We start from the raw sequence: 27,678 nt of genomic DNA on the forward strand, positions 1-27,678 counted from the left end.
ACAGAACATTGCCAGCATCCTAGAAACCCCCATTTTCCTCTTTGTCCTTTCCTAATCATATCCCCTTCCATTTCTCCAAGAGAAACCACTGTCTTAACTTTTACATAGTTTCCTTCTATTTAAACCCTAGTGTCATCACCTAAATATGAATTCCCAAACAAAATATTTTAAGCTTTTTTCCAATTTTTTATTGATTAAGGTATTACATATGTGTCCTTATCCCCCATTGCCCCCCCACCTCACCCCCATACACGCCCTCAACCCCTTGTTGTCTCTGTCCATTGGTTATTCTTATATGTATGCTTCTTTTTGAACTTTATATTAATGGAATTGTAAGATAAGTATTATTCATGTTAACTCTGTGTATAGCTACAGTATGTTCATTTTCATGCTGTTTAGTATCTTGTGTGAGTGTGTTGTGTGTGTGTGTGTGTGTATGTGTGTATCACAGTTGATGTAACCATTCTATCATTAATGAACAATTGGCTATTTTATAATTCAGACCTATTATAAATAATGCTTCTGTGTACACTCTGGTATATATACCCTGGTGTACATGTGCCCACACTTTTCTGGGGACAAACATCAGCATATTATAGCACATGGATTAAAACTGGCCAAACACTTTTTGTCATGAATGAATGTTTTATTTTAACACAACCATTCACTATTGACTATGGTTGCTTTTGCACTACAATCGCAGCATTGGGCAGTTATGATAGAAACCATATGGCCCACAAAACATAAAGTATTTACTGTCTGGTCCTTTATAGAAAAACTTTGCTAGTACCTGGACTAGCATGTCTATTTAAGATTAGCATTTTCAAGGCATAGAATAAATGCATCTTAAGTTTTACTGGATAATTCCAAACTATATCCAAAGCAATTGTACCAATTTATCTTTTTATCAGAAGTATTGGAGATTGCTTATTGCTCTACATCCTCATAAACACTTTGTATTGTCAATTTTTTGAAATGTGATATATCTCATGGCAATTTTCTGTATCTCTCTGGTTACATTAAAGTCTAGCACCTTTTTATATATTTACTAAACATTTTCATTTCCTTTTATGAAATGTCAATTCAAGAGTTTTCTCCCAACAAAATGTATACACACTTTAAATGATTATAAGGTCATTGTTTATTAACATAAAGTTCAATTTTAAAATTTAAAATAATCTACAGAAATTAATAATTTATTTGTCAATGCCTGTTTTCAAACTGATGATGTTCTGGTCCAGACACTGTTGATGACACAAAGCAATGGAATTGCAAACACCAATAATTATTTCTTTGCTATTTGTGCATCTTTAATTCATTGACTGTTGCTGGTTTTGTACTATAAAAACTTTATAATTTATGTATCCCCTTAAAAAACAGTCTAGTGGCCCTTTAGTATAAATTTCATTTTTCAAAGCTTAGTTGGGCTTCACCCATTATTTCAAATCAGTTAAACCTGAAAAGGAGTGAAAATTAGGTGAGTTATCAGCTGTTAAAGTGTGTATACATTTTTGAACCATATGTATATTTATACACATACATACAGGTGTTTCTATGGAAAATAGTACAATAATCCTATATAATAAAGAGCTAATATACAAATGGTCATCACAACCTTACACACTCACACCATAAGGGCTCAGACACTCAACATGGGGAGAGAGGAATGGGAACCAGCCAGGTACAAATGAGCTCGCGAGAAAAGAATGGGGACCAGCCAGGCTGTGGCCCGGGAGAGGGACAAGCCACCCACCCCACAGTCCCGGGTGCCAGTGGCTGCACCTGCGCCTGTGCCTGCAGCCCAAGAGAGGGACAAGCTGCATGCCTCACCAGTCCCGGGTGCCAGCAGCTGCACCTGCGTCTGTGGCCTGGCCTGGGAGATGGACAAGCCACCTGCCCCACCGTCCCAGGAGCCAGCAGCTGGGGCTGTGGCTCAGGAGAGGGGCAAGCCACCCACCCCACAGTCCTCGGTGCCAAGAGCTGTGCCTACACTTGTGGCCCAGGAGAGGGAGAAGCCACCCACCCCACAATCCCATGTGCCAGTGGCTGCATCTGCACCTGTGGCCTGGGAGAGGGACAAGCCACCTGCCCCATGGTCCTAGACGCCCGTGGCTGTGGCCCAGGTGAAGCCGCCCGCCCACAGTCCCCTGCGGCTGCAGCCAGCCCAGGCAAAGTCAGCCCAGGTCCTGGGTGGCTGTGGCTGGCCAGAGGAAGGAATCCTGGGTCCTGGGTGCAGAGCGAGGCAGAGGCAGTTAGGGGTGAGCAGGCCAGCAGGGGAGCAGTTAGGGACAATCAGGCAGGCAGGCAGAGGTAATTAGGGGAAATCAGGCAGGCAGAGGTGGTTAGGGGTGATCAGGCAGGCTGTCAGGTTAGGATCCAGCAGTCCCAGATTGCAAGAGGCAGTCAGACATCCCCTGAGGGGTCCCAGATTGGAGAGGGTGCAGGCCGGGCTGAGGGACCCCCATGCACAAATTTCATGCACCGGGCCTCTAGTTAATAAATAATAATACAAGAATAAAGTCTGTTTCATATACTCACAACTGTATACCTACTTTTATACCACCCTATATATTTTATGTGTTAGTTCTCTTCTGTTAGCTATTCATTTTGCAAAATTTTTACTCATTATGACTTGTCATTTTCACTCTGTATGGCATCTTTAATGGACAGAAATAAATTAAAATGGAGTTAAATTTATCAGTCTTTTCTATCATGGTTAGTGCTTTTAATTTCATGTTTAAGAAATTCTTACTGAACCCGAGCCCATTTTAATTCATTTCAATTAATAAGAAGTAGGTGTACTTGAACTTTGTACACATGAAATTGTAAGGGACCATTAGTTTACTTCAATTTAATTTTTTAAGGCTCTTTTGACCTATCCTACCTAATAATAGACAAATATGCAAATTTACCATACCTCTGACATACCAACAAGCCACGCCCACAAGCCACACCCACCATCCAATCAGAGTGAGCATGCAATAAACCCAAACCAAGATGGCTACAGCCACAGAGAGCAAGGTTTCCTAGGTAACAGAGGAAGCCAAGCTTTCTGCCTGCCCTTGCCAGGCCTAAGCCTCCACTCAAGCTACAAAGTTTCAATTATAGAAGGTAAACAAATTCAAACAAATGGCGGCAGAATGGAGCTTGAGAGAGCAGGCCAGGGTTGCCAGCAGCAACAGGGGAAGCAAAGCTTTCCGCACACCCTGGCCGGGCCCACCCACTTAAGGCAACAAAGTTTCAATTATAACCCCAACAGAAATGGCTGCCGGCTTTGGAGGGAGCCCAGGCTTGGCTCTGCTCCAGGCTACAAAGTTTCAATTGTAGAAGGAAAATAAATTCCAGATACCAGGGTCTCCGCTTGCGTTGCCAGGGGGCGTGGCCAGCCTGCAAACCACCACAGGCACCTCGCTCAGGCCGCCCCATGCCCCAAGGGAACCCCCACCTGATCCGGGACACCCTTCAGGGCAAACCAACTGGCCCCCACCCCTGTACCAGGCCTCTAACCTATCTAATAAAAGAGTACTATGCAGATTGATCATCACTGCAACACACAATATAGCTGCCCCCATGTGGTCAAAGATCCTGCCCCCATGTGGACACAAGATGGCCACCACAAGATGGCCAGCAGGAGAGGCAGTTGGGAGGCACCCGGCCTGCAAGGGAGAGCAGTTGGAGGTAATCAACCCTGCAGGAGAGGGCAGTTAGGGGTGACCAGGCCGGCAGAGGAGGGAAGTTGGGGGCAAACAGGCTGGCAGCAGAGTGGTTAGGGGGTGATCAGGCTGGCAGGCAGAAGCAGTTAGGGGCAATCAGGAAGGCAGGCAGGCAAACAGTTGGGAGCCAGCAGTCCTGGATTGTGAGAGGAATGTCCGACTGCCCGTTTAGGCCCGATCCCACAGGTCGGGCAGTGGGACTTCCCTTGAGGGGTCCCATATTGGAGAAGGTACAGGCTGGGCTGAGGGACAACCCCCCTCCGTGCACGAATTTCGTGCACCAGGCCTCTAGTATTTAAAATATTTTTATAGATGCCATCTTTAAACATGGAAGCTTTTTTAAAATGTATTTTATTGGAGTAACATTGGTTAATAGGATCATATAGGTTTCAGGTATAGATTTCTATGATACAAGGTCTATATATTTCACTATGAAAGCTGTCATCTACTTTTTTTTTCTTTTTGGAATTTCATTCTTCTGTTTGGTATCTTTCTTGAATATATAATATGTGATTGTTTTTCTTATAGATTTTTGTTACATTGCATTTTCAAAAGACTATACTTTCTCTTTTGTGTTTTTAATTAGAAGATATATTTAGTCAAGAGAACACTTATTCACTGTTGATTCCCATTTTCCCTTAGGTCCTAAAGGTGAACCAGGTCAGACTATAACCCAGCCAGGGAAGCCTGGCCTGCCTGGTATTCCAGGCAGAGATGGTGAAGTAGGTCTTCCAGGTAGGTGAAGAATGTATTTGACCAGACCTTCAATACTTATTGGCTGCTTTATATGAAGGTTTCTCTTTTAAAAAAAAACTGTTGCTTCTCTCCTCAGGTGATCCTGGACTCCCAGGCCAACCAGGCTTGCCAGGAATACCAGGTAGCAAAGGAGAGCCAGGTATCCCTGGAATCGGGCTTCCTGGACCACCTGGTCCCAAAGGTATGTAGGAATGTGTAGCAGGCAGGGTAAGTTAACTGATTAGTATGACATTATTCTTTGACATAGTTTAGTCAACAATAAAATACATAAAGTATACCTTTTTTCCTACTTATTATAAAGAATCCTATCTAATAATAGACAAATATGCAAATTGACCATACCTCCGACACACCCACAAAGCCACGACCACAAGCCACACCCACCATCCAATCAGAGTGAGTATGCAAATTAACCCAAACCAAGATGGCTACAGCCACAGAGAGCAAGGTTTCCTAGGTAACAGAGGAAGCCAAGCTTTCTGCCAGCCGTTGCAGGCCTAAGCCTCCACTCAAGCTACAAAGTTTCAATTATAAAAGGTAAACAAATTCAAACAAATGGCGGCAGAATGGAGTTTGAGAGAGCAGGCCAGGGTTGCTGCTAGTAACAGGGGAAGCAAAGCTTTCCACACACCCTGGCTGGGCCCACCCACTTAAGGCAAAAAAGTTTCAATTATAACCCCAACACAAATGGCTGTGGGCCTCGGAGGGAGCCCCAGGCTTGGCTCTGCTCCAGGCTACAAAGTTTCAATTGTAGAAGGAAAATAAATTACAGATACCAGGGCCTCCGCTTGCGTTGTCAGGGGGCGTGGCAGGCCTGCAAACCACCACAGGCCCCTCACTCAGGCCACCCCACGCCCCAAGGGAACCCCACCCTGATCAGGGATGCCCTTCAGGACAAACCTGCTGGCCCCCACCCCTGTACCAGGCCTCTATCCTATCTAATAAAAGAGTACTATGCAGATTGATCATCACTGCAACACACAATGTAGCTGCCCCCATGTGGTCAAAGATCCTGCCCCCATGTGGACACAAGATGGCCACCACAAGATGGCCAGCAGGAGAGGGCAGTTGGGAGGCACCCGGCCTGCAAGGGAGGGCAGTTGGAGGTGATCAATCCTGTAGGAGAGGGCAGTTAGGGATAACCAGGCCGGCAGAGGAGGGAAGTTGGGGCAAACAGGCTGGCAGCAGAGTGGTTAGGGGGTGATCAGGCTGGCAGGCAGAAGTGGTTAGGGACAGTCAGGAAGGCAGGCAGGCAAGCAGTTGGGAGCCAGCAGTCCTGGATTGTGAGAGGGTTGTCCGACTGCCCATTTAGGCCCGATCCCTGGGCAGTCGGACATCCCTTGAGGGGTCCCAGATTGGAGAGGGTACAGGCTGGGCTGAGGGACAACCCCCCTCAATGCACGAATTTCGTGCACCAGGCCTCTAGTAAAAATGAAAGTCACAGCATGCATGAACTATAATTTCATTTTTTTTATTTAAAATAGTCCAGACAGACAAGAAAATGTCTAAATCACAGATATTTAAAAATTATATATAAGCTTTAAAAATCGCAGTAATTATTATCTTTTGTGTTCATCATTGTATTTTCAGGGCTTAAAACAGTTCCTAGAACATAGTATGCAGTCAATACATGTTTGTTAAATGAATGGATTGCATTAAGCAGAAAACATATTTATTGCACACATGTAACCAAATAATGCTTTATTCTAAATCATATTCTCTTGACTTCCTGAAATTTTAAAAAGCTGTTACTACAGTTATGTTTTATTCCTCACAATATTTATTATCATGAATGGCAAGAGTGTGAATTCTTCTGAGATTAGTGCCAAACATCCTTACTCACACTAAATGACTTAGGGTCAGATTTGAATTTTTTGTGTGTATATATGTGTGTAGTATCTGCAATTGTTTTTAGCTCATTTCCGGAATTATATGGTAGACATTTTGTATACTATATATTTAGATATAAGTAGAAGAAAATATTTTCTACATTTTTGTGTGAGATTCATTCCTTATGTTCAGTTTTGCCTCATAATAGCCTTCATTCCAGTTTAGAAGAGAATATCTTCAACACATATTAGCCCTTTTTGAAAACGATAGGACCATAAGGTGATTGAGAGGGAATACCAAATATATGTAAAGCTTGATCTTAAGTAGTCATCTAAAATGTCATTGTGGTTTTAACCTCTTATTGTAGTCACTAAGCATGATTGGATAGGGTAAACATTGTTCATTTGGGAGTTTGGGTATCTTTCCTATAGTGTCTTCTATTTGGAGATTTAAAATGACATCATTTTACAGGTTTTCCTGGAATTCCAGGACCTCCAGGAGCACCTGGGACACCTGGAAGAATGGGTCTAGAAGGCCCTTCTGGGCCACCAGGCTCTCCAGGACCAAAGGTCTGGGACATTTGTTCTTTTCCCCTTTTTTATTTTCCCCATCTTCTTTAGCCTTAGCTTTTTATTTTGACTTGCACATCATCCCAAGTCTTCGCTAGATAACTAAACTTAACTGATTATATTTTCATTAAAAATATTTAACCCAAAACAGTCTTTAATAGTCAAAGAGGTCATATTTGAAGTAAAAAAACATTTTGAACCTGTTTTACAGTGACCAATTATTTAATGAGATAGGAGATTATAGATAAAAGAATACAATCATCAACCCCCACCTGTGCTTCTCTGTAGCATCACCAACCCATTTTATGTTTGTCCGTACCTCTCTGTGATGATTGTTTGAAATGCTGTTGAATATCATGTCAAGAAATGTCCCTCTGTCCCAGTTCTTTCCCAAATACACACTGCAAATCACTGCTATCAACTTTTAATGATTATGATGATGATAAATGTGTTTGAATTACTTTCCATTCCTTTTATTATATCTTAGCCAATTTAAAATTTTGTTCAGTCAACCTTCAGCAAACTGCTATGGTATGTATTTATCCTAACTGTCCCTCTATTTTTGGTGCTTAATTAATTTAAACTTCCTGTGTTTTCATCATTACAACTTTTCCCCATGGGAAGAACTACTGACCACGACACCATCTCTCATGAAAAACAACTTCTTTATTGATTAATTATTTTTATTTTATTATAAAACTTTTCAAATGAACAAAAAATAAAAGGAATAATACAATTAACTTTCATATATCCATCACTCAGATTTCAAATTATTAAGATTTTATCATATTTGCTTTATTCCCTCTTTCTTTGCTGAAATATATATATTTTTTAATTTCTTTATTGATTAAGGTATCACATATTTGTCCTCATCCTCCCATTCCCAGCCCACACCCCTCCCCACACATGCCCCCACACCCCTGTTGTCCTTAACCGCTGGTTAGGCTCATATGCTTGCACACAAGTCCTTTGGTTGATCTCTTCCCTTTAACCCCCCCTTCCCTACCCTCCCTCTGAGGCCCAACAGTCTGATCCATGCCTCCTTGTTTCTGGGTCTGTTCTTGTTCATCAGTCTATGTTGTTCATTATTTCCCCTAGATGAGTGAGATCATGTGCTATTATAAATACACTTATAAGAACCGAAAATGAGACAAGCAATAATGGTTACGCTGACAGGCAAATGAATCAGTCTGTAGTGAGTTTCTTTCTGGGCCAACAGTTCTTTTGAGACCCAATTTCAATGTCACACAGTTCCTTATGTGTACATGTCAGCCATGACATTTCAGATCTGGATGGTGGACAAATGGTGGTAATGCAGGTCCGAATCTATCTGGTTTGGTCCTGGGCAACCTGCAGTGATGCACAGCTGCTAACTGCTAGTAAGGGAAGGCCACATCAGCGTCTTCCGTCTCTGGACTGCTTCTCTTCTGTCTTCATGGCTGGAGTAGTCCTGTCAATTCCTCTCTGTTGCTGGAATCCACATGGTCTCGGAGTTGTTTTCTGAAAATATACAAACATATTCTCGACCAAAAGTTAATAAACGAATATTTTCTATAAATTTGACTTGTAATCCTATTTCATTTTTTGCCCAAATGATTTTCTTCTGGCTTGTTTTGACACCTTGTGTGTTTTTCATGGATGTCTTGCTTTTAGCCTTACAATTAATTTTCTAAAGTATTAATTTTCTAGATGTAATTACTTACAGGATATTTTTCCTTACATGATATTCTTCTACTACCCCCCCCTTTGATTTAAATATTAGGATGCTTTTGAAAATTTTATAATGTAGTCTTGATGGCTTTTAAATTTTAATTTTTAGCACTATAATGTTACTGTTTTAGGTTCATTACATGGTATGCATTTTTATCATGACATGAACTACCAATAAAAATGTTAGTTAACACTTTAGGGACACCTTTTTGTCCAGTACAATTAATTTTTCTAGAATATTCACTTGTTTCAACTAGCCAATTTAAATTTGCCTGAAAACTTGACTACTATTTTACTGTCAAATTTATTACTCTGACAACAATCTTATTTTACCCTGTAAATATTAGTGGAAAGGATTATTTGCCTTCTTGAGTAGGTCCTGAGCATTGCTGAAATATTTTAACTTAAATCTCAAAATCATGTCATTTTACCTAAAATACTTCAGTATTCATCTCTAAGTAAGTGGACATTTTATACAAAAAAACACAATTCCATTACCATACTTAGACAAATAAAAATAATCATCTAATATTCAGTCTATTATCACATTTCCTCACTTGGGTTTAGTCTCATGCTCTCTCAGTTATCTTTTTCTTGTCCTGAAACCAGTCCAAATCATTTAATTTGTTTTACTAAGCCTCATTTCCCATCCTTCCAGATGTTCTCTCCAACTTACCACTTACTTTTCATTTAATTACTCTATTCCATCACCCATGGGTGTGTGTGGGGGAAGTATTACCTTGTATTTTCTGCTTTAAATTCTCTCTTGTAAACAATCAATACTGAAAAAGTCATAGGAGTTTTTGTTGTGTTTTGTTATGTGTATGCTCTAGGGAGAACCAGGATTTGGGCTACATGGGCCACCTGGGCCTCCAGGACCTCCAGGATTCAAAGGAACACTTGGTCCAAAGGGGGATCGTGGTTTCCCAGGACCTCCAGGTCCTACCGGACACACTGGATTGGATGGGCTACCTGGACCAAAAGGTATGGAACCTGTTGCTACTTCTCAATTTGCTTTTAACTTTTATAGATATTGGAACGATTGGGAAAGCTTATGGGTGATAAGTCCAATTAACTAGAAAGTCTATGCTGCCACTCTGTCCACTTCTTTTTTTCCATCCTTCATTGATATCATTGTGTTTTATTTTATTGTGTAGATAATATGATCATATATGTGCAAAAGTAACACTGAGAAATCTTCCTTTTACCCCATCTCCATCCACTCTGTTCCTCCCCATTCCATATGTACCCGTTTTTATTATTTATTTAATTAGTTCTAGTGTTCCTTCAGACAAATATAAACCAATAAAAATATACTATAATTTCCTTTATCAAATGATAATGTACTTACTATTCTTTGACTTTTTGAACTTTACTTATTTTGTTAAATTATATACTAGATATCACTCCATGTCAGTACATAGAGATCTTTATTTTTTACAAATAGCTTACTAATGTTGAATTGCTTGGTTATACCATAGTTCATTCTAACAAGTACTGGTTGTTAGATTGTTCTGAGTTTTTTTGACAAGTTTTTTTCTTATTAGAATTAACATAACAGTAAATAACCTTGCATACATGTTCTTTTATATGGGTACAGGTGTGATAGCAAAATAGAGTAAATGAAAATGGGTTTTCTGAATTAAAGGGAAATGAATCCCTAGATATTATTATATTCCTCTCAATTTGTACCATTTTACACTTCCAGCAGCAATGTATGAGTATTCTTGTTTTCCCACAGCCTTGATAAGTATGTTGACAAACTCTTTGATTTTTGCCAACCTGATGGAATAAGTAGGTATCTCAGTATAGTCTTGTAAACATTTTATTGAGAAAATTTTCAAGCAGAAAAAAATAGTTGTATAATGAAAACCTATCTATCCACCACCTAGGTTCTACAATTAACATTTATCTCTTCAACAACATTTTAATTTTTAAATTTCTATATATAATGTAGAAAGAATTTTACAGTTATTACTGTACTGTAAACCCATCATTGATATTCTATTTTTAACATTTTACTATACATGACTTATCACATATCTATCCATTGCTTTCTCCATTCATTGATTTATTTTTTGATGCACTTATTTTGGGGGGGGGCTTTCTTTTTTCCTTTATTGATTAAAGTATTACATATGTGTCCTTCCCCCCCATTGTCCCCCTACCCCTCACTCATTGCCTCACCCCCCTGGTGTCTGTGTCCATTGGTTAGGCTTATATGCATGCATACAAGTATTTTGGTTGATTTCTCCCTCTTACCCCCATCCTCCCCGACCTTCCCTCTGAGGTTTAACAGTCTGATCAATGCTTCTCTGTCTCTGGATCTGTTTTTGTTCACCAGTTTATATTGTTCATTATATTCCACAAATGAGTGAGATCATATGATATTTATCTTTTTCTGACTGGCTAATATCACTTAACATTATGCTCTCCAGTTCCATCCATGATGTTGCAAATGGTAAGAATTCCTTATTTTTTACTGCAGTGTAGTATTCCATTATGTAGTTGTACCACAGTATTTTAATCCACTCATCTGCTGATGGGCACTTAGGCTGTTTCCAAATCTTAGCTATGGTAAATTGTGCTGCTATGACCATAGGAGTGCATATATCCTTCCTGATTGGTGTTTCTAGTTTCTTGAGATAGGTGCAGCCACTGTGGAGAACAGTATGGAGTTGCCTCAAAAAACTAAAAATGGAACTCCCATTTGATGCATTTCAACATAAATTGAAATAGCCATATACTTCTTCCTAATTACTTTAGCATGCATATCATAACTACAATTGTATGGTTGTTCTTTCTCTTTTAATATAAATTTCACATTAAATGAGATACACAAATCCTAAAGGTACATTTGCTTGATTTTGATAAACACTTGTGTAACCAAATCTTTATCAAGTTATAATCCCATAAATTTCCTTTCTGTCCTTTTCTAGGTCCCCACCCCAACATCCACACTGTCAACTATATTATAATGACTTTTATCATAAATTAATTCTACCTATTCTAGAACTCCATATGGAGTCATACAGTATGTCTTTTCTTTGCGAGGTTTTTTTTTTCCCACACAGAATATTGTTTTTGCAATCCATTCATGTTATTGTGTATATCAGTAGTTATTTATTTTTATTATTATGTCTTTTATTTATAAACTAGAGGCCTGGTTAACAAAATTCATGCACGGGGGGTGGGTGGGTCCCTCAGCCCAGCGGCATCCTCTCCAATCTGGGACCCCTCAGGGGATGTCCGACTGCTGGTTTAGGCCTTAGTGGGATTGGACCTAAAACGGCAATTGGACATCCCTCTCAAAATCCGGGACCACTAGCTCCTAACTGCTCACCTGTCTGCCTGTCTAATTGCCCCTAACCACTCTGCATGCCAACCTGGTTGCCCCTAATTGCTCTCCCCTGCAGGTCTGATCCACCTAACCACCTCTGACTGAGCCCCTGCCACCATGGCTTTGTCCGGAGGGATGTTCAATCTAATTAGCATATTACCCTTTTATTAGTATAGATGGTTACTGAGCAATGCATTCTGGGGAACATGGGGAAGCGGCCTTATGACTCAGAGACCAGGGACTCGACAGGAAGCTGGAAGGTGTGGTCTCACTCAACAGAGGATGGGCCCTGGATCATGGGCGAGGCCTGGACTGTGTTTAGGTCCAAGGAGTCTCCCTCCTCCAGGCACCACTTGCTCAGTGGCCTCCCGTACACATCCCGACCCGGGTTCAAACCTGCAACCTTTCAATGTATAGAATGAAGCTCCAAGCAATGGAGCCACCTGGCCAGGGCAATTATTCTTGGCTTTTATTTTATTTTTTTTTTACTTTTTTTATTAAATCTTTATTGTTGAATGGTTTACATAGGTCCCCTTTCACCCCATTAACCTTTTCCAGCCTACTACCCCTCCAGGCCCTCACCACCCCATTGTCTGTGTCCAGGGGTGATGCATATATGCACACAAGGTCATTGGTTGATCTCTTCCCATCCACCCACCCTCCGCTGCCTTCCCTCTGAGGTTCCACAGTCTGTTCATGTGTCTGTATCTCTGGGTCCATTTTTGTTCATCAGTGTATTCGGCTCATTAGGTGTTAAAAGTGCTCTGGTTGTGATCACTTGGGTTTTCTAAAGATGCAGTCATATCATGTACAAATCTTTTTTTCTTTTTCCAAATGTACTTATGGACACATTGAAATATAGATACCAGAAATAGAAGTCTGTGAATAAGTTGGGAATAGGATGCTTTTTCTTTCATGACGTTGTGTACATGATCCTGTGCTCCCACCGTGTTGAGAACACCCAGTACTGTGGCTGCAGGGAGGTTCTCATTGGTAACTCATCCACATAGAGCCATAGCCTCCCTCTCTATCAGCCGCAGCTCCCAGGACAGACGCATGCACCCCTCAGCAGAGGTGGGGGCACTTGGCCACCTCCCACAGGCTTGCCCCCTGTCATCACCTGGTGGGTCCCACTTTCCACATATTACCCTCTTATTCCTACTCCCAGGCCTTTCCATGCACTTCCTCTCACCCAGCCCCCTCTCTCCTCCCGTCATGTCTGGAACCTCGTGTACTGTCCCTGTAAGGTCTGTGACACTCCCTACCAGACTGTTTCATCTTATTCTTCCATGGCGTCCAGTGTTTCTTCTGCCTCTTAACTTGGTTTGAATCTGAACGGAAATGGCTCCATCTTCTATTCCATTTGTGTCCTTTCCACCCCTAAGTTAATGCCGTGTCCTTAGTATGTGGCTATGAGATGTCTCTGTGACTGAGCTGGGAAACCTTTCACGTTTCTCTTTCCTTTTCTTTCATCTCAGGATAACTGAGCTCTGCGGTTTGCCTGGGACCAAAGGCCCTGGGAATACAATGCTGAGCCCTCTGAACTCATTTTATTCTTTATTGTATTATTTGATTCCTGGGGTTGAATTAAACAGGAAAACAGAAGAAAATATACCCTTAGATATACAATCTGAGTTATTACCCAGAGTTTTCTGCGGGAGAAGACCCTAAGGCATGAGACCCATGTGTTTATTGGTCAGTTTCCTCAACTATGGAATGAAAGTTGAACCTTCCCCTGGGATCCTTTGGAGGTTGGATATGATGCATCCAGAGGGATTAACTGGCGGCTGGGAAAGTAAGATCACAAGTCAACAGACACTTGTTTCCTTTACCCAGACAGAGTTAGAAAAACACAACTCTTTTTATCATAACACCAGGAAGGGCTATGCCTGTGGGAGGAGATGCAGGGAACCAGGGCTGCCCCCTTGCTCCTGCTCCACCCCCCCTCCCTCTATCCCTGCACTGGCCCAGCCTCCTGGCTCAGCCCCTCCCCCATCCTGCAGGGAGGAGCATGCACAGTTTCTTGCAGACATGGAAGCAGCTGTGGAGTAGGGAGGTGGCGGTTTTTCCCAAAGAGGATATTTGTGCTTTAAAACTGATGATCTCCATCCACCTCCCAGCAGTAAAGGCTGAGGGTCACTGCAGGCCCTGAAGTCCTTGTTGAAGTCTCTGCTCTGGAGCCTCTCACAGTGGTGAGTCCGCATCCCAGGAAGCTGCACAGTGAAGGCGCCATGTTCCTTTCAGAAGAAACTGAGGATAGATCTGAGCCTGCCAGCTCGGGGAAGGGACCAGGTGGTCTGCCTTGCGCCCAGGGGCCAATCCCCAGTCCCGCTCCACTGCCACCCAGCCTGGTTCCCCTTGGCTCTCCGTTTGCCATGCAGCAATGGAGCCTGCAGGCCGGGTGTGGAGGTGGGGGAGGGACTTAGAGGTGCTCAACGTACCTCTTGGTGACCAGTTGTTTGGTCGTTTAGGTCATGACACCTCTGGCCTTTTATTATTATGATATACTGAAGTTTCTTTATCCATTCTATGTTTATGGGCACAGGACAGTGTCGTTTTTTACTATTATGAGTAAAGCTGTTAAGAATAATCTTTTAAAAGTCTTTTCATGGATATTTGCTTTAATTTTGCTTGTGCAAATTTCTAAGAATAGAATTATTGAGTCATAAGATAGGTGTATGTTAGTTGTATAAGAAACTACTGGAGGTTTTTTCAAAATGGTTGTACCATTTTAACTCCCACCAATATTGTATGAAAGTTTCAATTGTTCAATATTCTCTCCAACATTTGGTGCTATAATTCTTTTCATTTTTGAATTTTGGTAGGTGTGTTGGTAATATATTTTGGTTTAGCTTGCATTTCCCTAATGACTAAAGATGTTAAGCTCTTTTACATATACTGATAATGTGCAGATACAAAAATATTTCCCTTTTTAAAATATGAGTTGTTTCTCTTTGTATTAAGCTGGAAGTAATCTTTATATATTGTGCATATTGGTCTGTTGTCATACTGGTTTATGAGTATTTTATCCCTATCTGGCTTGCCTATTCATTTTCTTTTTTGGAGAATTTTAAAAAGTTTATTGAGCCAATCTGATGACATACACCAGAGAATAAGCTCTCAAATGTTCCTGTCTAGTCATTTTCTTATTAGTATATTTTGATAAACAAAAGAATTAATTTTACTGATGTTTCATTTTTCAGTTTTTTTCTTATATAATTATTTACTATGTTTTATCTAAGAAAACTTTCCCTGTCTCAAAGTTGCAAGGATATTCTATATTTTATTTTGTAAATTTTATAGTTTTAACTTTTATGTTTGATTATCAACCATCTCAAATAATTTTTATTCAGCACCATTTGCTTAAAAGAACTCCCTCCCAATTAGAGTACTTTGGTATCAATGTCAAAGATCAAATGACTATATATGAGTGGGTCTATTTCTGTGTTGTCAATTCTACTTACCTATTTTATTTTTCTTAAGTCAGTATCAATAGTTTATATAAATGGCTTTGCAGTAAGACTGAATGCCAGGTAATTAACTCCTCTATTTGGTTCTTCTTTTTTTAAAAAATTTCTTTAGATATACTAGGTCCTTTGCTTTTAATGTTAGGGTAGTTTAGTTTTTTATTTACATTATTATGAGTAAAATTGAACATCTTTTTATATGTTTAAATGACACATTTTTTTTTCTGATAAGCTGATCATGTCCTTTGCTAATTTCTCTATTGGTTTCTTATACCCTCTTGATTTTGGTCCACCTAATTATATATAGGAATAGAATTGGCCTAGCTTTTGTGGCAATTTTTATTCCTTTCTGGTTTACAAGGAATTGGACTCTACTGGCTAATATTTTGGCTCCCAGAGAATAATCTGTACAGCTTAATGCTTCTGAAACATGTTGGATTGATTTCCATTAAAGCAATAAGACAACATTACCCAACTTAACCATGATAGATTCTGCCACCCAACGCCTCAAACTACCTCAGTACAAATTATCCTTAGATAAGAGCTCTATCTGCTAGCAAACAATTCAGGTCAGCTATAAATGGTAACACTCAAAGTTATAGGTAATGTTTCCCACCAATTACTTCCCCCAGCTTAGACCTGTGACCATAAAAATTATAGATTGAGACATTCCAATCAATAAGCTATGTAGCAAGCAGTCTCTATGAAAATTACTCATCCATTGTATTTTATTTATAAAAATGTCCTTGGGACAGGGGTTGGGAAGAAATGGGTTGAAGCCTATTTTAAACAGCTTCTTAACAGCATTTGACTGATCTTGGAAAAGAAGTATAGAACCCTAATATTCTAATAGGAACCATTCTCAAATATTAAACCCAAGTACAGTTCTTAAGGTTCTAGAAGAAAAAAGAATTTGGGATTGTCTGCCATGTATTGCCTTCATTCTCAAACATTTATTATATTCTTTTTTTAAGTTGTTTTATTTATTTATTTATTTATTTATTTATTTATTTATATTTATTTTATTTTTTTATTAAGGTATTATATGTGTACATATCTTACCATTGTCCCCCCCACCCCACACCCATACATGCCCTCACCCCCCAGAGTTTTGTGTCCATTGGTTATGCTTATATGCATGCATACAAGTCCTTCAGTTAATCTCTTATCTACCCCACCTCTCCCTAACCTTCCCCCTATAATTTGACAGTCTATTTGATGCTTTACTGTCTCTGTATCTATATTTTTGGTCATCAGTTTATAATGTTCTTTATTATCCATAAATGAGTGAGATCATGTAGTATTTTTCTTTCATTGACTGGCTTATTTCACTTAGCATAATGGTCTCCAATTCCATCCAGGTTGCTGCAAATGATGAGAATCCCTTCTTTTTTATGGCAGCATACTATTCCATTGTGTAGATATACCATAGTTTTCTGATCCAGTCATCTGCTGACCGGCACATAGGTTGTTTCCAAATCTTAGCTATTGTAAATTGTGCTGCTATGAACATAGGGGTGCATATATCCTTTCTGATTGGTGTTTCTATTTGCTTCGGATATATTCCCAGGAGTGGGATTACTGGGTCAAATGGGAGTTCCATTTTCAGTTTTTTGAGGAAACTCCATACTGTTCTCCACAGTGGCTGCACCAGTCTGCATTCCCACCAGCAGTGCACGAGGGTTCCTTTTTCTCCGCATCCTAGCCAACACTTGTCCTTTGTTGATTTGTTGATGATAGCCATTCTGACAAGTGTGAGATGGTACCGCATTGTTGTTTTGATTTGCATCTCTCGGATAATTAGTGACTTTGATCATGTTTTCATGTGTCTCTTGACCTTCCTTCTGTCTTCTTTTGAAAAGTTTCTATTTAGGTTCGTTGCCCATTTTTTTATTGGATCATTTATCTTCCTTTTATTAAGTTGTATAAGCTGCCTATAGATGTTGGAGATTAAAACTTTATCAGTGATAGCATTTGCAAATATGTTCTCCCATACAGTGGGTTTTCTTGTTGTTTTGTTGATGGTTTCTTTTGCTGTAAAAAAGCTTTTTATTTTGATGTAGTCCCATTTGTTAATTTTCTCTTTAGCTTCCGTTGCCCTAGGGGTAGTGTCAGTGAAGAAGTTCTTTTGGCATATGTCTGAGATTTTGTTGCCCGTGGAATCCTCTAGTATTTTTATGGTTTCCCGTCTTATGTTTAAGTCCTTGATCCATTTTGAGTTTATTTTTGTGTATGGTGTAAGTTGGTGATCTACTTTCATTTTTTTTTGCATGTATCTGTCCAATTTTCCCAACACCATTTGTTGAAAAGACTGTCTTGACTCCATTGTATGTTCATGCCTCCTTTGTCAAATATTAATTGAGCATAGTGGTTTGGGTCGATATCTGGATTCTCTATTCTGTTCCATTGATCTATGTCTGTTCTTGTGCCAGTAGCAGGCTGTTTTGAGAACTGTGGCTTTGTAATACATCTTGAGGTCTGGTATTGAGGTCCCTCCTACTTTATTCTTCTTTCTCAGGATTGCTATTGCTATTTGGGGTCTTTTTTTATTCCAGATGAATTTTTGGAGAGTTCTTTCTAGGTATGTGAAATATGCTGTTGGTATTTTGATGGGGAGTGCATTGAATCTGTAGATTGCTTTGGTTAGTATGGACATTTTAATGATGTTGATTCTACCAATCCATGAACACGATATGTTCTTCCATCTGTTTATGTCTCCCTCTATCTCTTTTTTCAGTGTCCTGAATTTTTCCGTGTATAGGTCTTTTACCTCCTTAGTTAAGTTTATTCCGAGGTATCTTAGTTTTTTGGGGTTGATGGTAAATGGAGTTGCTTTTTTAGTCTCTTTTTCTGTAAGTTCAGTATTGGTATATAGAAATGCCATAGATTTCGTGGCGTTAATTTTGTATCCTGCTACATTGCCGAATTCATTTATTAAATCTATTAGATTTTTGATGGAGTCTTTTGTTTTTTTTATGTACAATATCATGTCATCTGCAAATAAGGATAGCTTTACTTCTTCTTTTCCAATTTGGATGTCTCTTATTTCTTCTTCTTGTCTAATTGCAATGGCTAATACTTCCAGTACTATGTCAAATAGTAGTGGTGAGAAGAGGGCATCCCTGTCTTGTTCCTGCTCTTAGGGGAAATGGTTTTAGTTTTTGCCCATTGAGTATGATGTTTGCTGTGGGTTTATCATATATAGCTTTTATTATGTTGAGGTATGGTCCTTCTATTCCCACTTTGTTGAGAGTTTTTATCAAGAAAGGGTGTTGGATTTTGTCAAATGCTTTTTCTGCATCTATTGATATGACTATGTGATTTTTATCTCTCAATTTGTTTATGTGATGTATCACGTTTATTGATTTGCGGATATTGTACCATCCTTGTATTCCTGGGATAAATCCTACTTGGTCATGGTGTATGATCTTTCTGATGTACTGCTGGAACCGATTCGCTAGAATTTTGTTGAGGATTTTGGCATCTATGTTCATGAGGGATATTGGTGTGTAATTCTCTTTCATTGTGTTGTCTTTATCTGGTTTTGGTATTAGGGTGATGCTGGCTTCATAGAAGGAGCCTGGGAGTGTTCCTTCCTCTTGAATTTTTTGGAATAGTCTGAGGAGGATAGGTTTTAGTTCTTCCTTGAATGTTTGGTAAAACTCTCCTGTGAAGCCGTCTGGCCCCGGGCTTTTGTTTGCTGGAAGCTTTTTGATGTCTGCTTAAATTTCTTCCATAGTTACTGGCCTGTTGAACTGTTTAGATTCTTCCTGATTGAGGTTTGGAAGGTTATATTTTTCTAGGAATATGTCCATTTCCTCCAGGTTGTCCAGTTTGTTGGAATAGAGTTGTTCATAGTATTTTGTAACAATCCTTTGTATTTTGACGGGGTCTGTTGTTATTTCACCACTTTCATTTCTGATTTTGTTTATTTGGGTCCTCTCTCTTTGCTTCTTGGTGAGCCTGGCTAGAGGTTCATCAATCTTGTTTATCCTTTCAAAGAACCAACTCTTGGTTTTGTTGATCTTTTGTATTGTTTCTTTGGTCTCTATGTCGTTTATCTCCGCTGTGATCTTTATTATTTCCTTCCTTCTACTTACACTGGGCTTTTTTTGTTGCTCTCTCTCTAACTCTTTGAGTTGTAGGGTTAGGTAATTTATTACCATTGTTTCTTGTTTTTTGCAGTAGGCTTGTAGAGCTATGAACTTTCCTCTCAGGACTGCTTTCACTGTGTCCCATAGACTTTGGATTGTTGTGTTTTCATTGTCATTTGTTGACATGATGTTTTTTATTTCTTCCTTGATGTCTTTGGTAACCCAGTCATTCTTTAATAGCATGCTGTTTAGTCTCCATGTATTAGATTTTTTTGGATTGTTTTTGTTGTAGTTGATTTCCAGTTTTATGCCACTGTGATCTGAGAAGATACTTGATATGATTTCTATCTACTTTTTTAAAATTTTATTTTATTGATCTTTTACAGAGAGGAAGAGAGAGGGATAGAGAATTAGAAACATCGATGAGAGAGAAACATCGATCAGCTGCCTCTTGCACACCCCCTACTGGGGATGTGCCCTCAACCAAGGTACATGCCCTTGACCGGAATCGAACCTGGGACCCTTGAGTCTGCAGGCCGACGCTCTATCCACTGAGCCAAACCGGTTTCGGCGATTTCTCTCTTCTTAAATTTGGAGAGACTTTGCCTATGTCCTAACATATGTACTATCTTTGAAAATGACCCATGTGCACTTGAGAAGAATGTATATTCTGTGGCTTTGGGGTGAAATATTCTGACGATGTCAATTAATTCTATCTGGTCTAGTGAGTCATTTAGGATTGATGTTTCTTTGCTGATTTTTTCTTTAGAGGATTTGTCCAATGGTGATAGTGGGGTATTAAAGTCTCCTACTATGATTGTATTGCTGTCAATCTCTCCTTTGATATCTTCCAGGAGTTTTTTTTATGTATTTGGGTGCTCCTGTATTGGGTGCATATATGTTCACAAGAATTATTTCTTCTTGTTGGATTGATCCCTTTAGTATTACGAAGTGGCCTTCATTATCTCTTGTTATGTCCTTCACTATGAGATCTAATTTGTCGGATATAAGTATTGCTACCCCAGCTTTTTTTTTTCATTTCCATTCACCTGGAAAACCTTTTTCCATCCCTTCATTCTCAGTCTGTATGCGTCTTTTTTTCTGAGGTGGATTTCCTGTAGACAGCAGATATATGGGTTTTGTTTTCTTATCCAATCAGTTACCCTATGTCTTTTGATTGTGGCATTCAATCCATTTACATTTAAAGTTATTATTGATAGGTACTTATTTGTTGCCATTTTTATTCTATACCCCTGTGTTCCTTCTTTGCTTCCTATTTCTTTTTCTTTTCTTTTTTTTTTTACAGCAGATCCTTTAGCATTTCTTGCATTGCTGGTTTGGTGGTGATAAACTCCCTTAGTCCTTTTTTGTCTGTGAAGCTCCTGATTTCACCTTCAATTTTGATTGATAGCCTTGCTGGGTACAGTATTCTTGGATTCGGACCCTTCCTTTGCATGACTTTGTATATTTCATTCCATTCCCTTCTTGCCTGATGAGTGTCTGTCTGTTGAGAAATCAGTTGCTAGTCTGATGGGGGTTCCTTTGTATGTAATTTTCTTTCTCTCTCTGGCCGCTTTTTTTTAAAAATATTTTTATTGATTTTTTACAGAGAGGAAGAGAGAGGGATAGAGAGTCAGAAACATCGATGAGAGAGAAACATCGACCAGCTGCCTCCTGCACACCCCCCACTGGGGATGTGCCCGCAACCAAGGTACATGCCCTTGACCGGAATCGAACCCGGGACCTCTCAGTCCACAGACCGACGCTCTATCCACTGAGCCAAACCGGCCTCGGCTCTGGCCGCTTTTAAGATTCTTATTTTGTTGTTGGTGTTTGCCAATTTAATTATAATGTGCCTTAATGTCGGTCTTTTGGGGTTCATTTTGCTTGGAACTCTGTGAGCTTCTTGGGTTTGTGTGGGTTTTTTCTCCCCTATATCAGGGAAGTTTTCTGTTATTATTTCTTCAAACAGGTTTTCTATTCCTTACTCAGTTTCCATTCCTTCTGGTACCCCTATTATTCGGATGTTGTTTTGTTTCGTGTTGTCCCGAAGTTCCCTTAGGCTCTCCTCATGCTTTCTAATTTTTTTTTTTCTAGAAGCTGTTCTATTTGGGTATTTTTTTCCATCTTGTCTTCTAGCTCACTTATGCGGTCCTCTGCTTCATCTAGTCTACTCTTGATGCTTTCTATTGAGTTCTTTACAGCATGAAAAATGTCATTTTTCATTTCTTCTTGCTTCTTCTTCATTTCCTCTTGGTTCTTACTCATATTGCCGAATTTGTCTTCCATTCTTTTCAGCCACCTTATGACCATTTCTCTGAATTCTTTCTCTGATAGGTTGCTTGCCTCGAATTCATTTACTTCCTTTTCTGGTGATGCCTGCTTTTATTTCCTATGGGGGCTGTTTCTTTGTTTCCCCATGGTCTCTCTTCTCCGGATGTCTGGTTATATAGTTCTCTCTCCTTATCCCCGCGAAATCTGACCTTTTCTTGGTGCAGTGAAGAGTTCCTTTGAATCCGTGTGTTTGCACAGATTGGGGGCCAGTGTTCTGGTGCTCACAGCTGTTCAGTGTTCGCCGTTGTTGCAGAAAGTCAGGCCTCCAATAAAACCCTCCTTTCCTTCCAAGATGGCAAGTTTTCCTCTTATGAGTCCGCTGCTCCGGGAGGGAACCCAGCCACTGTGGGTGCTGCATGGTCAGGGGAACCCTGCCTAGGACTCCTCCACCTTCTCCTGGAGTTTAGCTGTGCCTTAGCTTGCCAACAGACACTCCCCGTGCGAATCTCAGCTGTTCTTACTCTTTGCCTCAGGACCAGGCTTAGAACGTGTCTATTCAGCTGCCATTTCTTTTCTCCCTCCATTTATTATATTCTTATTCAGTGCCAGGTACTACTTGAATCACTAGAAACACAAAGGCATAGACTCTGCTCTTAAATCTCAGAGACTGCTTTCTGTTGTAATAAAATTGAAGTGGCATTATACTATGAGAGTGGTTATTTCAATAAGAACTTTTATGAATATGTATCAGTAATGTTTTAGATCAATATACAACAGCCAAACCTCAGCAAGCAGATAATAATAAAGTTCACCTACCAGGCACACTTTATACCAGTGGCTGGCTATTAGAACTTAGTAACTAAAATATAGGAGAGATTTAGGCACGACTTTTAAAGTGACATAGTGATCAATTAATAAGACTAATACCCATAAAAAAAGAACTATATGAGAAAGAAAATGTGCTTAAGATGAAACATTAGATTCAGATTAAACAAAAAAGAAGAAAATATGACTTTTGGAGTATTCAGTTTGGTTTATTTTTTAAATTACATTTATTGGGGTGACATTGGTCAACATGATCATATAAGTTTCAGGTGTGGATTTCTATATCACACCGTGTGTCCACAACCCAAAGTCAAATCTCCTATCACCACATATTAGGACTCTCTTCTCCCCCCACCCCCTTCCCTCTAGAAACCACCACAATGCTATTTGTGTTAACAAGTTTCAGTTTTATATCCCACATGTGAGTGAAATCATATGGTTCTTAGCTTTTTCAAATGGACTTATTTCACTTAGCATAATATTCTCAAGGTCCATACATGTTGTTGCAAATGGCAGTATTTCATTATTTTTATGGCTGAGTAGTATTCCATTGTGTATATGTACCACATCTTCTTTATCCAGTCCTCTATCACAGGACACTTCGGTTGTTTCCATGTGTTGGCCACCCTGATTAATGCTGCAATGAACATATGGGGTGCATATATCTTTTCAAACACTTAATTGTGAGGGTTTTTATTTGGATATACTCAGGAGATAGATTACTGGGTCATATGGGTTGTATGTTAGCTCTATTATTAATTTTTTAGGAATTTCCAAACTGCTTTCCATAGTGGTTTTACCAGTCTACAATTTGGTTTATAATTTACTTTTGTTCAGGTCCTCATCTAAGGTGCCTCAGTAGGCTTCATTAAGGAAGTGCCATTTGAACTGAATCTTTAAAGAAGGATGTTCCAGGTAGCTGGAATAATGTACAAAAGTATCATTGTGAAAAATAGAATGATGTGTTTGGAAATATTGAAAGAAATGAAATATAACTTGAAAAATCTATAACATATCTAGAAATCAATAAGAAAAATGTGCCTAATGTATTTGAGGGAAAAAATAAAACTCTATAAGCAACATGAGAAAAGGTAGAATTAATTTAATGATAAATTATATGTAGGGATAAAAAGACTCAATGATGTCAACTCTTCCCAAGTTTGTCTATAAATATAATGTGTTTTCAATGAGAATTTAAGTAAGAATATTTTGGAAGCACTTGGCATATCAGATTCTAAAACTTAATGTTTATCAAGCATATAATAAAACGTGTTACAAAATCATTGTAATTATAGCATTGTGAACCAGTGCTGGAACAGACAAGTAGTAAACTGGTATATAATAGAGTTCAGAAACATACTCATGTATACACAGAAACTTGGTCTTTAACAGAAATTGCATCATTATTCAATGGGGAAAGAATAGATTTTTTTAAAAGTTGGTAATTGAGTAAGTGGTCTCAACTAAATAAATCCCCAATACACAATATATAAATAGGAATTAAAGTAGTAAATATTAAAAACATTTTTTAAATTATGAGAAACTGTGGAAGATCAGGAGAGATAGATTTTTGTGGCACCTTAAGATAATACAATTTTGGCAGCTCTCTTTTTAATAATATGTTTTTATTGACTTTAGAGAGGGAGGAAGGGAGAGAGAGAAATATTGATGTGAGAGAGAAAAGTCAATCGGTTGCCTCCAGTACACACCCTGAGTGGGGACTGAACCTGCAACTTGGGCATGTGCCCTGACCAGGAATCAAACCTGTGACCTTTTGGTGCATAGGACGATGCTCAACCAACTGAGACACACCAGCCATGGATGGCATCTCTCTTTAATAAAGAGGATTTAAAATTACAGATAGAAAATTGAGATACTGTAATGCCCAATATCCGGTGGCCTTCAATCCAAATAGATTTTTCGTGCTCATTCAACTACCCTGAGCCATACTTGGCATTGCCTTCATGTAGAAAGATACAAGGATAGGATCTACAGTGTTGTAGCAGGGCAATGTCAGGAGTTTCTCTTCAGCATAACTCCTCAACATTAACATTTATAGAACATTCCATCCAACAAGAGCAGAAAACACATTCTTTTTTAGTGCACACAGAAAATTCACCATGATAGACCATAATCTGGGCCATTAAACAAATTTGGCAAATTAAAAGTATTTAAATCATACAGTAGGTTCTCTCACTGTTAACAGATTTAGCAAGAAATCAGTAATAGAAAGCTATCTGTAAAAATCCTGACATATTTAGAAAATAACAAAAATACTTTTAAATCATCCATTAACCAAAAGGGAAGTATTTTGAATTGAATTAAAATGAAAAAACATATCAAAAGTTGTAGAATGCAGATCAAGAAGTGATTAGAAGAAAATTCATATGTGAAAAAAATGTATTAGAGAAAAGAACAATCTCAAAAAAAGTATCTAACTTTTTCCATTAAGAAATTAGACAAGAAAAACAAAATAAAGAAGACAAGCAGAAGATAGAGCAAAATAACTATAAGAACAGATATCAGTGGAATTACAAACTGAAAAACAATAGAAAAATAATATGAGACCAAATGAAGTTCTTTGAAAAGATCAATAAAATGGAAACGCCTTTATCCAGGCCAATCAAGAAAAAAGAGAAGAGACATATTACCGATATTAGGAATGAAAGATAGAACATTATTACAGAAATTAAAGGAGTAACAAGGGAGTATGACAAACAACTGCACACCCATAAATTTGACAACTTAGATGAAATGGATGAATTTTTTGAAAAGTACAAACTACTGAAGCTCACTGAAGAATAAATAGATAATTCAGATATTTATTAAAGAAATTGAGTTTGTTGTTAAAATTATCCCAACAAAGAAAACTACAGGTTCACTTGGCATCACTGATAATATTCTAGCCAACATTTAAAGAAGCAATAACATCAGTTACACACTATTTCTTTCCCAAAATTGAAGTGGATGGGTTGCTTCCCAATCATTGTATGAGGCCAGCATTACCCTAATATCAAAACCAGGCAAAGGGAAAAAATGCTACAGACCAATGTCCCTCATGAACATAGATGTAAAAATCCTCAAGAAAATATTAGCAAAGCAAATCCAACAATAGACTTTCGCAATTTGATTTTTTACAAAGTTGCAAAGTCACTTTCAGTAGAAAAATAAGTATTTTCAATAAAGGGAGCTAAAACAATTGGGCACCTAATATGCAAAATAAAACTATATTTATTTCTTAAAGGTGACGTTGGACCAAATGGACAACCTGGGCCAAGGGGACCTCCAGGGCTACCAGGAATAAGTGTTCAGGGACCACCAGGGCCACCAGGGATTCCTGGACCAATAGGCCAACCTGGTAAGATTGAAGTAAATGTATATTTTGTAGTAGCACTGATTGTATAGATGTTGTTTAGCTCTTCAAAATGTGTAACCTATGTATGTCTTTCTGAAAGAGATTTTAGAGGTAACATGTCTACTTGTATAATTAATTAATCCATGATATTTTTCCTCCCTGTTCATTTAAATTTCATCTATCAACTATAATGCTATTTTATAATTGCTTATATTGTCACAGCATATAATTGTTGGGCTAGTTGGAGTCTTGGAATCACAGACCTAAGGACGTCTAGTCCTGATTATTTCAGACCTGAGTAGCTAGATGTACTAGTATAGTATTTTTTTTAATATATTTTATTGATTTTTACAGAGAGGAAGGGAGAGGGATAGAGAGTTATAAACATTGATGAGAGAGAAACATCGATCAGCTGCCTCCTGCACAACCCTACCGGGGATGTGCCCGCAACCAAGGTACATGCCCTTGACCGTAATCGAACCTGGGACCCTTCAGTCCACAGGCCGACGCTCTATCAACTGAGCCACACTGGCTAGGGCCAGATGTACTAGTATAGTATTAATAGACCTTGTTCTGTGGAATCTTTTTAACATTTCCTAACACATGAGAACTAGAGTTAACATTCTGCTAAAATATTTTTTGGCATTCTCATTCTTTTTTAATAAAATGATATAAATTTTCTTCTCTTGTGCCCATAAATCAGCAATCACTTTACAACTTATAAGCACTCTAAACTCTTTCTAAAAAATCCTCAACTGAAGATATGTTTTTATTGATTTTTAGAGAGTGAGGAAGGGAGAGAGATAAACACCAACGTGAGAGAGAAACATCAATGGGCTGCCTCCAGTATACGCTCTGAAGAGGGATTGAACCTACAATCCAGGTATGTGCCCTGACTGAGAATCAAACCCACACACTTTTTGGTATATGGACAACGCTCCAACCAGCTGAGCCACCCAGCCAGGACTAAACTCTTTTTATATAGATATGCAAAAAAGCTTTTGTCAGCTTGTACTGAAGAAACATTTGTGTGAGGGTTTACAACTTCTAAGCACTCTAAACTTACTTGAATTTGTGGATTCTGAGCCATCTGGTGATGTGAATTCTTTTCATCTTAATCTAAGTAGGCATAGTCTTGGTTACTATTGAGCCAACATTATGTTATTGTAAAACACTGTAATAATTCATAAAATTAAAACAAATATGGAACATTTAATCATTACTTAATTTGTTTGAACACATCAGATGACAAACACACAGTTCAGATTTACAGATATTGACTTTGAACAAAGGAAATATATTTTCTGACCTTAAATGGCAGTATTTTGTTAGTTATCATGCTAAAAATCTAGAAATACCAATTAACAATATAAAAATCCTAGAGAGTAAAAGTTACTTTTGTTTATGTCCAGTTTAAAAATTTTATTTTATGGCACATTGTACCTTTCATATGGCCCCTAACATGTCACTATTGATTTAACAATGAGAAAATTTACAGTGTGACTTTGAAGCAGATTTTTTAAAAGCAGCTGTTTCAACACTCATGAAAAAAAATTCTATCATAACAGAGAGACCTAAAGAAAAAAAAATCAATTAATTTTTAGGATTGTCCATTATAGTCTTGGCCTGCAGTTCTACAAAGATGGCTAAAATGAATTTATCATTTCTTGTATTTTGTAATTTCTTTTTTTAAATTTCTATTAAATTTCTTGGGGTAATATTAGTTTATAAAATTATATAGGTTT

At 38.6% G+C, this 27,678-nt stretch overlaps 1 protein-coding gene across 2 annotated transcripts in view; it reads left to right on the forward strand.

Moving 5' to 3' along the window:
• Positions 1-27,678, forward strand: part of COL4A5 (collagen type IV alpha 5 chain) — a 309,426-nt gene that overhangs the window by 187,775 nt on the left and 93,973 nt on the right. For both annotated transcript variants that reach the window (XM_054723296.1, XM_054723239.1), the window contains exons 26-30: positions 4,356-4,448; positions 4,546-4,650; positions 6,771-6,868; positions 9,412-9,562; positions 25,823-25,936. In XM_054723296.1, coding sequence (XP_054579271.1) covers positions 4,356-4,448; positions 4,546-4,650; positions 6,771-6,868; positions 9,412-9,562; positions 25,823-25,936 — 561 coding nt within the window. The remainder of the gene's footprint in view (positions 1-4,355; positions 4,449-4,545; positions 4,651-6,770; positions 6,869-9,411; positions 9,563-25,822; positions 25,937-27,678) is intronic.

Source organism: Eptesicus fuscus, chromosome 1, assembly GCF_027574615.1.
Source record: "Eptesicus fuscus isolate TK198812 chromosome 1, DD_ASM_mEF_20220401, whole genome shotgun sequence".
In the NCBI taxonomy this organism is placed as follows: domain Eukaryota; kingdom Metazoa; phylum Chordata; class Mammalia; order Chiroptera; family Vespertilionidae; genus Eptesicus; species Eptesicus fuscus.